Source organism: Limulus polyphemus, unplaced genomic scaffold, assembly GCF_000517525.1.
Source record: "Limulus polyphemus unplaced genomic scaffold, Limulus_polyphemus-2.1.2 Scaffold11, whole genome shotgun sequence".
Classification (NCBI taxonomy): domain Eukaryota; kingdom Metazoa; phylum Arthropoda; class Merostomata; order Xiphosura; family Limulidae; genus Limulus; species Limulus polyphemus.
In genome coordinates, this window is record NW_013665621.1 from 508,453 (window position 1) to 522,008 (window position 13,556).

Sequence of the window (13,556 nt, forward strand, 5' to 3'; positions counted from 1 at the left end):
AATTTATTTCTGATAGATATTCACCTCTTCACACAGAATAGATTGATTCCTACTTGCATCAGCCTTGAGCTACCTCCCACCTCAAAAACACTAGTTTAACACTAATGCATTATATTATCATCATGTGACAATAGCCTTCCATCAACAGGAGGGTGACACAATCTCACTGTGCAACAGCTCCCCCTAAGCAGTTTCCCTCAAATTAACTTCATTCTTAGATGAGACAAAAAGAAAGTGCACCAGAAGTGGGGAGGACGGGAGAGGCGAGTATCTATTGGAAAGACATTTTCAGGTAAGAGAAACATTAACTTTTGAGATGGTACCTCATATTTTTACACAGAATAACTAGAATCCCACACTGAAATGTTAGAAGGACTGGTGCAAACATTAAACCTAGAAGACTATTCTTCAGAAAGTGTCCAAAGGGAAAAACCCATCGAGTGTGACACCTAATGGCAGGGGCTCAATATAGGGGTACATTTGTGGAAGACTGCATCTTGTCTTGACCAGGGTATATTTTTCACCCAAAAGGAAAAGCAAAAGAGCCAAATGTCCTAGGGATGGATGGATGAAACTTTTGCACAGCCTACCAAATACTAGCACACAAGCAGTCGGTTAACCAAGAAGTGTAGTGTGGTTAAGACACAATCACACCATATGTCTGACCTTGACCCAGCTGGACAGACAGAGATGAGAAAACCATCCTGCTGCAGGAGGAGAGCACACTAGCTGTTTAAGGAATGACTTGCATAACACAGACAGTGCTACCACAGCTCTACTTCCCACTGTATTGTACTGTACCAAATCAGTGAAGAACTCTCTAAGATCCTCCACCACAGCAGCTAGAAACTGGTAAGTGGTAAAAGTTTCCTGTGCTCCACTTAAAGAGGGGGGGGGTAATTGGGATTGTGGAGATGTAAAGAAATGTCCAGATCCCCATTGGATGCATGCCAGAAGTCTTTTACTGGGTGACTGTGACTATTTTTAAAAACCAGCAGGTTTGAGCCAAAGAAATGGGTAGTCACTTCCCTGGTACTGGCTTTTCCATGATAGTCCAAGGAAAGTACAGTCTGGATTGGACAACTGTGTCATTTTAATACCACAAGGATACCTCTAGTGGTCTTGTGGAACACCTCATCTCAACAGAGAGCACTGGTAGAGCCAGGGTGGATGGGTTCAGTGTTTTATATTACCCTTGGCCTGATGTGGGTTTTCAGAAATAAGCATACCTTGGAAGGCAATGTCAGTTATCCCTACAAAAGGTAGAAGGTTAGACAAGGGTAATGAATAAGATGAAAATGCACATGCCCTTCTCAAATATGGTGTGTAAATTGAAGAATAGCAACTGGAGGGAGTCAAAATCCTACAGGAGACAAAACATCCAGATGATGAAGATATTAGGCAATGAACATGTGCAGTCATTCACATGCCTAACTGAAAGATCTCATCTAAGGGTTGGTAAAAGTGAGATGCAAGAGAGTGAGACAGGTGACAAATCTAAAATAACAAAATATGAAAGAGCCTGTGAGCATCAATATTCGTATGCCTGACTGAGACCTTAATGTGGTTTTACATGCTTTTACAGTGCTCCAATCAAGCCATTTGCTTCATGTCCATTTATACCACTTTCTTTGAAGACATATTTCTTTCTCCTTTTCACCTGTCATTGTCATCATGCAGGTTTGTCATTCTTTCATCATAATTATTTACTTCTCTACCCTGACGGGACATTTCTTCCTAAGACTTTTGCTACTTGGGAAGTTGATTGTTCCTTCTCTCCTATCTCCCTCCCTTCAGTTTCTCACCTCTCTGCTCATTCTGACCTGAATCATCTGCTGTGTCTGGTTTGGGCTGTTCAATGTTATTTGGCATGCAAATCTACCTTTTATGTTCCTGTATTTGTTTTCTTTTACCTTGGGACCCCCTCTCTGTCCAAGGACCTCTAGCACTTCTATTCTTACAAGATGGGTCCACTAACTCCTCTGGTTGGTGTATTCTTCCCTGAGTAGGAAGAGGGGGTTTGTAAAGAAGGAAGGATCTGAACAAAGTGTAGAGAACAGGGGAAGAAAAAATTCAGGCAGTAACAGGAAAGGCAAAATGTAGTTGATAATACCGCTTGATAACCAGCAATAGTGGAAACCAACAATCCATGGTTGAACAACCATGTGAAAAAGGCCAAAAGGTGGGCCACAGTAGGATGACCCAAAGGAAGGGAGTGGCAGATAGACCAACATTGATGGACAAAGTCAAAGGACAACTGAAATGGGATAAGAAAAAAGCTATATGGTTGGAAAGACCAGCTCTGCTGCCAATGGACTAGACAAATCCCACATATGAAGATGAAGGTACAATACTCCTGAATGAAAGAGAGATGTGCGTGGTTGGAGCAAGAGATAGCACAAATGGGGAAGAGGAAGAGGGGACACAGATGCCAAATGACATACCAGAAAAAAACCCAGTGTTCTGCTAGCCAACGAGGCACCACCAACAGGACCCAACAAGGAATGTTGCATATTAAAGCAAGAACTTAAATACAGGAGAAATCGAAAAAGAAAATAAATTAACTGCAAAATCATGCCAAGGAAGAGATTAGAAGGGTAAGCATTCTTCTCTACAGATGAAGTTGTGCCTAAAGAAAACGTTGGTGGGGAAAATAGCCAGTCAAAATCATCATCATCCTGGTCATGTTCAAATAGGGGAGAAGGGACATAAGCTAAATGGAAAGGAGGAGAAGGCCAAGTATGCTTTATGGAACCCACAACACTTTGATTAACAGCTGTCACATCCTCCACAGACAACAAGCCCCCAATAGCCACAGGTCCTGTGTTAGTAACATAGTCACTATCACAGGACAAAATGGAAATTACTGTCATATGAGAATTCATATGGTGGGAAATCATCAAATGTTTTTTTCGCTAAGTGAAATTAAAGAAACCTTGCTGCTTATGTGAAACATGAACACTAACTAAACCAGGTAAATTATAACAAAATTTAACTCAGTCATAAGCTATTGTAAATCTCAAATAACTGATTTGGAATGCATCTGTTCCAGACAGTGCCAGGAAAAAAATGAAATGCAAGTGCTCCGGAAAAGCTAATGCATAAGAAGATTGTGTTGCCATCCTATTGATAGAGGGCTATCATCGCATGATGATAAAATAATGCATTAGTGCAGTTTATGTTAAAGACATTTTTTAGTTGGGAGGTAGCTCAAAATTAGTGGCATGCAAATATATAGGCAGATGCAGGTAGAAGACAAGCTATTTATGGAGGTGAAGTACTGTCTCAAAAGCTTATATTACTTACGCTAGGTATAATTTTATTATCCAATATTTTTTGCACAGTTCAACATATTGATATTCTTTCAGAAGCAAGAAAACCAAAACAACAAAAAAAGCACTCAAAATGAGACACCTTTACATAACTACAATTGTTTTCTTACTCATAAGTTCAAAAATCCTGTAAATAAAACCCAGAACTCAAATTGCTCTTTTTGCATAACATTCAGCAAGATGAAGGTTTTAGGAGTTTCTTTAATAACAATCAGGCCTAGATTCTCCTCTTTTAAACATAAAACCAGTGATCTAATCTCTCAAAAGTCCTTTTCATAAGCCCATACTTTTAAATATTTAAGCTAATTTTCCATATTCTAATTTCAGTCACTATGACTTTCAAGATCCTTCTAAATAAGAAATCATCCTCAATTTACTCAGCTCTTCCTAGCATCTTAGTATCAGTGTTGACATCAGGATTCTAGAAATAGGGGATGTGAAGGGGTGGCAGACAGTTGAGTTTGGAGGGCTAAGTTTTATTTAATTTTAAAAGGACAATGGAAGACTCATGAAGAGTAAGTTAAATATCTGTAATTGTTGAAATGTTTTCATGAATTTTTATGTATGTTTTAGTAAGGCTGCTATAGAATAGTTATTTGACTACCTTCCCCACCCAAACTAACAAAAAAGGTGCTGCCCCAGACAATATATTTTGTAAACTGGCCTTCAATACTGCTGGCAGCAGCTCACTCTGTAAGTTAATCACCTTTTATGAAAGTTGTGTCCTCTTGTCCTATTAGTTTCAGGATATAACAGAAGGAAATCCTGTCTATCCACCCATATGATCTTGTAAACTTCAATAAGATACCTGTTATAGTTTTTTTCTCAAGAAAGCTGTAAGAAACATCTTACATTCTAAGAAACATCCTAGTGTCCTTCTTCTAAACCCTTTCCAATAAATCAATATCCTTTCTTAGATAAGGAGAACAAATCTGTACCCAGTATTCTAATATACATAATATACTATGCACTGAACAGCAGTTTTCTGGTAATTTTTAAAACAAAATAACTATTCAGTTTTGTTTTGGTCATTATATCAACACTTTACAGGAATCAGTGATTTCCTGAAAAGTAAAGGGTGGGATTAATCTTTTTATTTTTCCAAGGGTGGGTGTGCAAAGGCAGCCTTGAAGGATCAAATGGTCACTTGTTGTCTGTAGGTTATGTTATGTAATAAAAGGTAAATTGAATTGATATACAAATTATTTCTTCTCTTCCAAATACTTTGGATGATAAGCTAATAATTATTTTATTTTGGTCTAAGCTCAAAATTACTCTGCTTGAATGCAAATGTAACAGAACTAACCAGTGATTGAATTATGTCTCTTTAGATGGTGTTTTCTTGTTGCCTTTTACCTAGAGGTTGTTATATAATAACAGGATAACATATCCAAAATTGTTGCTGTTCTGATTTAAAATGTTCTTTTAATAAGTTCTTTAAAATGTTAAAAAGGAGGCCCGGTGAGGATATTTGCTGCCTCTCAACACTCTTGCTAGCACTAAAAATTAATAATTGAAGTAAACTGCTGCCATAATTAAACAATGCACATTGAGAGAGACATGTCTTAACCATAGCAAGTCACTTCTCAAACAGTTTGGTTGTATCAGTAGATAGTAAATTGTACAAAAATTAAGTTAAAAACTCTCATTGTAGCTTTATACTATTATTATTTAGTCATAAAAGTGACGTTACATTATCACGCATTTTTTTATATTCACTTATCATTATTAAACAATTCTTAATTTTTAGCGGCACATACAGCTTTAGTTTTATTTATTAAAATCTAACTTTCTTGTCTAGATACAAGAAGTAATTGTAAAATTTCATTATTAGTACATAAAACTATCCACAAAAATACAACTTTAAACCAAAAAAAATAAGTTATTTAATGTTAAAAACTTCAAACAACTGCAATTTCAAATTCAAGGTATGATGAAAAAAAAATCACCGATTTTTGCAAAGTCCAAACTAATCACATGACTATTAGTATTACTTAAATAAAAAAGTAAAACTAATTAAAATACTAATAGTAGCCTTCACGATATTTTTAAAGAGAAAATGTTTAATTTTTGGTTTTCCTCAAATTTGTCAAACTTAGAAATAAAACTAACAAGCCAGTGTATTAATATTATGCTTTTTGTATAACTGTAAAGTGTAATTATATTTCTCACCTGACTCAATGAACGGCGTATTATTTTAGCGTTTAAAACTGAATGAAAATTGAATGGTAATAATGACGAAGAGACAAAAGATAACCTAGCTTCATTTAAAAAAGAGGACGGAAATTTTGTAGTTGCTTTTTTAAAAAGGTTAACGGATGCCATTATTTATAATAAAAAAGTAACAGGCATTTACGTATATCAACACCAGAAACTTTGTTTATCATCATACCATCACTGGAAACTTTATGAAAATTATATTAATATAATCAACATTTACTTCGCCACCTAGTGAAAAATTGGATACACAACACATTCATACAATCAAGGCTGCATTAAAACGTGTCATAAAGTTCGCGTACTACAATGATCCTGCTTTAAAATAAAATTAAGGAAATAGCAGTACAGATATGGTTGGTTTGTTTAAATAAAAGTATATCAAAACATTCGGAATATCTACTTATTCTGTATTTAAAAAAATTAAAATTCAAGCTATAATGCTCGTTTACTTCAAAAGGAACTTCCCTTGCCAACCTGTCGAAGAAAATGCTTTTTTGTAACTTTTCTCCGTAATGTCTGATACTGCTATTTTGAAATCCATATTTATAATATTAATACTTATTATTAAACTTATTCTTTATATGCAATACACATTAAATCCAAGGGTCAGATATGTTTAAGTTGTACATTTGTAGTATGCAGGCCCATTTAATGTTTTCTTCTTCCTCTATTTAGTACAGTGAACTCCTAATATTCTTCAGTTTTCGTACATACAAGTGTATTTAAGTATGAAGTAGAACATAGGTTAAGGAAGTGGCTAAGTTACTTTTACATTAGTTATCCATTGTTTTATATCATTTCCCTATTGGATCGCGTGCGCTTTCTCGTGAGAAAGATTGTAATTAAGTACCTTGCTACATGACTGTCTAACTTTGTTGGAAATGATAGAATAAAAAGTATAAGCAAAGGCATGTAAACTATTGGGTCAAGGCTAGTATATATTAATACTAGTACTATTTTTCTTTGTCTGCCTCTTTCTTTCTCTATCTATTTTTCTCTCTCTCTCTCATGTGTTGGTGATTATGCTTTTTCTGTCTATGCTCCTAAGCTTCGGAACACTACCTATTGAGCTGCAATGTTCAAAATCTGTCAGGTCTTTTAAAAGTCTTTTGAAGTTGTATCTCTTTCACCTGGGTTTTGACTAATGTTGAGACTTGTCAGCAACAAGTGCTTTGAATGGCTGGCAATAGCTAGAGGAATGCTGTAGAAGAAATTTAATTATTATTATTATACCATGCCAATATCGCAATACCATACCAAGATGGTACTGATAAGCCATGTCACACATCATATTGTTTGTTACGACAGCGGAAGTCACGTGACACTGGGAGCATGCGCGCTGGAGTTTCTAAAAGGATCATGACTTATCGAGGAACTACGCGAATCTCCAAGTATTTGCCAAGCACCCCTCTTTTTTAGTATACAAGCCCGGCAAATAAAGCCAGCTATAAAAGAGATATAGATAGATTGAAGAGATAGATAATTGAGTCAAGGGAACAGTAGGCACCATAAGTAAAGTGTGTGTGAATTGCTGTGATTTATAGCGTGTGTTATAAAGGTTGTTAAGTTTAAAGTGATTGTGGAAATTCTGTGTACTAAAAAGTTGTACCAAGAAAGAATAAACTAGTTTTAATTAAGAAAGGACTTGTATCGCTGAAGTTCCTTGGTAAGAATTTATACCGGAAATTAACAAACGAGCAGATACGTAACAATATACACACACATTTCTTTTATATTTTACTATTTGTTTTTGCAGAATCTTCTCCAGTGAATCAAAGGCCGAAACTGTAAGTAGTGTTGTAAGTGATTCCAAAACAGAGCAAAGCACACTCGTGTCAAGTGATTGTTACGTATCACGGTCGTTTGTTTGACAAAACTGAAAGATCTTTGTGCTAAACTACTCCAGATTTGCAAGACAATTGTTAATGCTTCGATTTTAGGAATTAACAAGCACTTTGAAGCTACTTTTACCAATGAGGATCACGTTCTAACAGCTGCTTTGCACCCATGTTAAACTGATTTGGATTCACTGGAATGCCAGAAAAGAAACTGTAATACAAATAATAATTTAAAAACCTTCAGAGAAGATAGAAGGTAGCGATGATAAAAGTTCAACATATTGTTACGTCTCCGTTTGTTAATTAACTTTCCCTAACTTCGTTCCGACGAAACTTTAGCGACACAAGACCTTACTTAATAAAACTGGTTTATTCTTTCTGAATATAACTTTACGATACACTTGATTTCAACATTCGCGCTAAAACAAACGCTATAACGAACTTCAACAATACTCTCTGACTGCAAATCAATTACTCACTACCTACACACACATTGATGCCGTCACGTTGTGACAATCTTATATATACCAGCCTACCTTATATCTAGTAATCTCCCGACAATTCACGAAGGTTCGAGAGAAGTGGCGTGACACTAGTCACGTGACCTCGCTGACGCAACAATATGCTGATTTAAGTGATTTTTCGTCATTTTCGAACATCGAGGGAGATGATGAAGAAAACTTCCTCATGTGCTTTAAACAACAAGCAAAATCTGAAGATAATTCGTCCTAAAGTAGCAACGATCAAATAACACTGTTCCTGAGCAAAGTGGCAGCGATCAAATAACACTGTTCCTGAGCAAAGAACCATCTTTTTCAAAAGATATAGAACCAAGCTTGCCTCCTTCACCAGCTTTAAATCTCTCTTCATTTACATAAATACGTCCATTCTATCGAGTGCAATTGTAGAGCGCATTTTCTCACACAAAGAAAGACATTTTGAAGCCAAAAAGAACCGGATTGGTGGATAACAATTTCAATAAGTAGATGCTACTGAAATTAAATAACAAATTAAAACAATAATAAAATTGAACAAATAATAAGAGCCGTAATATCTTCTAATATTAAATATTTATTATTTCATATTAGCTTATTAGCTCATTATTATTATTACCCCCTTACAACGCTAGAATCCGGGTTTCGATACCTGTGGTGGTCAGAGCACAGATAACCCACTGTGTAGCTTAATTACAAACAAATTATTATTACTGTTATCATATTCACTTATTTTTTGACGTTGTGTTCACTAAGTACTATCATTGACTATATGAAAGGTTGTATGGTTGTTAGCTGCTTTTCTCTCATCATTAATAAACATGGAGAGGCTGTTCTGAGAAGTCGTGTTATGTTATTGTAGCAATAAAATTAGTTTTAAAAGTGACGGTAGCGATAACGCCGCTATATTTATAAATATGTAACGACAACAGTAGCGTCGCAATATTTTTCTTGCTGTAGCGTAGCGCGCAGAGCTATGATTACAGCGGCCCGGTAAATTTAGGACATATGCCTACGAGTTCGCTAAATGTTGCCAAATGAATCGTCTCGGCCCCGAGGTTTGCACAAAGGTAAAGCTTTTTACCCAACCACTTAGGGTTTGTTTTGTTTTGAATTTTGCGCAAAGCTACACGAGGGCTATCTGCGCTAGCTGTCCCTAATTTAGCAGTGTAAGACTAGAGGGAAGGTAGCTAGTCATCACCACCCACCGTCAACTCTTGAGCTACTCTTTTATCAACGAATAGTGGGATTGACAGTCACATTATAACGCCCCCACGGCTGAAAGGGCGAGCATGTTTGGTGGGACGGGGATTCGAACCCGCGACCATCAGATTGCGAGTCGAGCGCCCTAACCACCTGGCCATGCAGGGCCTACCACTTAGGGAGCCCGAGTATTTCGCGAAAACACTTTTACGGGTATTCCCCGTAAACGGACCTCAAATTTAGCATTAATTTACATTACAGCACGTAAACAAGTAGGCCTATTAATTGCCGTTCGTAACTTGGTTAAATAAATTAAACTTGTATTATAGCGACAATGATCATTAAACTGAAAAAGTGCAATATAGTAGTTCAAGCATTAAATGTGCATTATAGCGGCGTTGTTTCGTGGATAGTATTAAAATCTACTTTATATATACTGATTGGTTGCATAAGTTTCTTTCTCACTTTAGAGCCTTAGATGTTTTTTATTTAAATTCACTTAAGAAGACGTTAATATTTCTTTGATTACTATAATTTTGTTGCGTTCACGCATAACGTGTGGGTAATGCAATGGTTTGTATACATGTATAAGAGCTTTACAAGCAGGGTTAGAATATTACGTGCATATAAAGCCATTGGCTCACTCATTTGGCTGTTGTGATAAACTTCGAGAAAAAACGGTGTTTTGTTTTCAGACCATGCAAATGTATCAATAAACAATAACTATTATGATAAAAAAGAATGAGTACACGAATTAATGATTAGAGCTCCTTGATCATTTTGTTTTCCCCATGCAATACATATTAGATTCAACGACCAGATAAGAATGTGATATGATTCAATATTTATATTACAAATTCGCATTAATAAAAGTTTTGTTTATGCTGTTCAGATATTCGTATATTTCAATTTGAAGATTGGTATGCTTGAGATTATGCTACTCCTGCCCCTTCCCACACAGTAATTTAGCGTTAAGTCTGAAGGCTTATAACAATAAGGACAGAATTTCGATATCCGTGTTGGGCATAGCAGAGATAGCCCATTGTGTAGGTTTGCGCTTAACAACAAAAATACAAATTGCTGCTCCTATAAACAGTGTTTATTTAGAGTTTATTTTTATTTATGGAGTTTTTATTTATCGTTTTTTAATTAATTAAGTATAGTAGCTGGCGATGAAAATGTAAAACTAATAACATTTATTCTATATTGTTAGCAAACTACCATCTATCAATTATTTTTAATTATTAAAACAATATATTTACGAAAACCTTTCAAAAACAAGTTCATTTTAATGTTTAAATGACAAAAACAAAATTTCCTCAATCGATAAATAAATAATCCCTGATTTAATATGTATTATTTCAATAATCACAACCTCATGTGTTCTCATAATTTATAATATCATACAAATTCTAGACGCACCACTTCTAAAATATTTTATGAACCTGCGGTCAATGAATATGATCAAAGAATTTTACAAAATAGATATAAAAAAACGAAAAATCACGTGAAAAATATTATTATTATTTTTAAATAATTCGTTACACTTAGAAATATATGTATGTGCCTTAACGAACGTGTGGTCAGAGTTCCGATCACTCCCTGCAGGGCACCTTACATACCTTTAGAAACCACGCGCACTCCAGCCATTAGATGTCATCTAGGCGGGAGCTCTCAGCCAATCATATTTCAGAAAATACCCAAGATTCTCTCGTTACATCTGACAAAGAACGACAGCCATATTGAATTGAAAGAGAGGACGAAGGGCTAAAGTGAATTGGCTTCGGGGGTCGATAAATAATCTTTTATAATTAAAATATTATTTTTCTTAGTTTAAGGCTTTAATTAAGCCATGGGAACTCCACAACAACCAGCAATTGCAGCTGCAGAGCTTGAAGTTGGTACTGCAAATTCAACAATTCTTGCCATCCGCCGGCCTTTTGACCCCGTTGCACATGATTTAGACGCAGCGTTTCGGCTTACTAAATTCACAGAGCTAAAAGGATGAGGGTATAAAGTCCCCCAGGAGGTTCTGCTCAAACTCCTGGAGGGACTTCAACAAGATAACGATGGTGATGCTGAACAAGTCCAATATATGCATTTGGGAATCCCTCGAATTGGTAAGCTTGTATTTAATTTTTAGATGTCATTTTACAATTTACAAATTTTAATATTATTAGTTATACAGAGAACTATATTAATTTTTTATTACTAGTAGTAGTAGCTTTAGTAATATTATTACCACTAGTAACATTAATAGTATTAAAGGATATTAGTAGTACCACTACCAGTTAACCCTTGACATTACATTATAATAAGTGTAAACCAGTACCATCTCGAGCATTACCCAACTTCGGGGACTAATGAGACATATAATAGAGCCAGATATAAATAAATCTTAAAAAAAAGATTAATGCCATTGATGGTATTACTATTAGTTTGGTGGAGGGGGTAGGTCGCTATCGCCGGTTCTGGTGTGAAATGTTATCTGATAATTGGTATGCCATGTACTATATCAGTATACGGCTCTATGAGTAGATTGAGGTTATCACAAACCAATAAGCAGTTTATCATACCTAATAGTAGTGATGGTACAATTATAAGTAAAATAAAGAGTGCCTAATCAAAAGTGATTATTAAGTTGTTTTTTTTTTATAATACCTGGCAATAATTATAATTGAGTAAGTATATTAGTTCGATATGGTGGTGTCCTACGAGTATGACTGTGTAAGTTAGGATATTATTTTATTTCATAGATATGTTTTAAAAATTAAAGCAAGTAAAAGTTATGATTTGTTAAGTTCAATTGAGGTTTACTACCAGTTTAGTGAAAAACTTGCATGGCTTTAATAGTGGTTGCTTCTAATTAAATTTTTACAATTTAACTAGTCATTTGGGTGGTACAAAAGGGTTATGTGTACCAAAATGTGTACCAAATACACCAGACAGTATTTTGGGAAGGTGAATGTTATCTGTATATACATTTACACACACATTACCTTGCTTTTGGTTACCTATATGTGTATATCATTGTTATAATTCTTGGCTTAAAGGTTATTCCAGGTACGTAGTGTTAGTGAACTGAAATTAAAAGGCTACTATAGTTAAAACATAATTTATATTTTTCATTTGTTTGGATTTGTAAAGTACATTGTAGTCTTATATGTGACAAATATATATGAAATATAATTAAGTAGTATATCATAACTTAAAGAATTTTTTAACCTAGTTTCTTTGAGTAGGTAGATCCTTCTTCTGCAGGGGAATGTCGGACAGAAATGTGAAAGTTAGCTCAAAGTGATCTTCAGTGATATCATTGAATATTCGTGACAGTGACAATCCCAAAATATTTTTTGTTGTCACTTTTCCTTCTCTTTTGTCATACATTTTTTTTTAAGATGAATTGTTAATGGGTACACATAATGTCACATGTTATGGATTGTTGTTTTCAGTGTTCTATCATGTCTTATTTATTTTCCTGATAGTTCATTTAACAAAATACTATTTGAATGCTAAAGTTAAGAACCTATAATTAATATGGAAAACATAAGTGAAAATTAAAATTTATTTGAATTGTACAGTCACTCTAATTTACAGCACTTTCCCACTTAGGGATTGGCATGGATTGCAGCATTACCCCCTTGAGGCATGGTGGATTGTCATTAGTCCAGACAACTGATTTCTTATATCCTCTTGTGGAAGATCCCTACATTATGGTACATGAAAAGTTTTATATTTTATGTCTGAATAATATTTTGTTTTCTTATCAAAAACTTTTATGAAGATACAAACATAATTTTAAGTAGGTCAGATAACTGAACATTTGCAATATATATGCATGTGTGTGTGTGTGTATTGTAATAAATGTGTGGAAAATGTTTGCATAATTAATAAGGGTAGCTCGTTTAGTCATTTAAATTAATTTGAAAGTTAAAATTCTCTACTCTTTCTTATGACAGGTGGATGTTATCTTGCCAAAGTGTACAAATATATGTATTACAATAATTAAATACAATGAAAGAGTTCCATAGCTGGGATGCCACCATGAAACTATGAAAAAAGAATGAAAATACCATCACAGTACATAATAAACAAAAACAGTATAAAAATAGAACTAATGATGAAGATTAGGTGAGAAATAGAAAAAAAAAGAAAACATTGTAATAAACAAAATAGAACAATAACAGATCAGAAAAAGTAATCAATAAAAAAAATAATCAATTCAAAGGAAAAATATAAAACTCTCAACCTCAAATACAGGAAATAATAACATGATAAATACTATTGTTGCGTCATCAAGATCATGTGATTCTCACGCTCTCTACTATCTAGAATTATCCTGTACTTTGGCGAATGTTCTAATTCTTACTAGATATAGGGTAGGCGGGTATATAAAAGAGGGGAATGTAACGTGTCTGGGTAGACAGTGAGTAATTGAACTGCAGTCACAGGGTATTGTTGAAGTTAAT

General features: G+C 34.7%; 2 protein-coding genes across 3 annotated transcripts in view; one reads left to right on the forward strand and one right to left on the reverse strand.

The window, feature by feature from the left end:
- Positions 1-5,747, reverse strand: part of LOC106478601 (aminomethyltransferase, mitochondrial-like) — a 23,439-nt gene extending 17,692 nt beyond the window's left edge. The window contains exon 1 of the mRNA XM_013939159.2: positions 5,505-5,747. Coding sequence (XP_013794613.1) covers positions 5,505-5,657 — 153 coding nt within the window. The 5' untranslated portion in view covers positions 5,658-5,747. The remainder of the gene's footprint in view (positions 1-5,504) is intronic.
- A 5,021-nt stretch (positions 5,748-10,768) lies between these two features.
- LOC106478618 (selenide, water dikinase-like) overlaps positions 10,769-13,556 on the forward strand; it is a 30,505-nt gene continuing 27,717 nt past the window's right edge. The window contains exons 1-2 of one of the 2 annotated variants that reach the window (XM_013939185.2): positions 10,769-11,207; positions 12,700-12,803. In XM_013939185.2, coding sequence (XP_013794639.1) covers positions 10,940-11,207; positions 12,700-12,803 — 372 coding nt within the window. In that variant the 5' untranslated portion in view covers positions 10,769-10,939. Of the gene's footprint in view, positions 11,208-12,684; positions 12,804-13,556 lie in introns of both variants that reach the window. The other variant, XM_013939177.2, reaches the window with a different exon arrangement.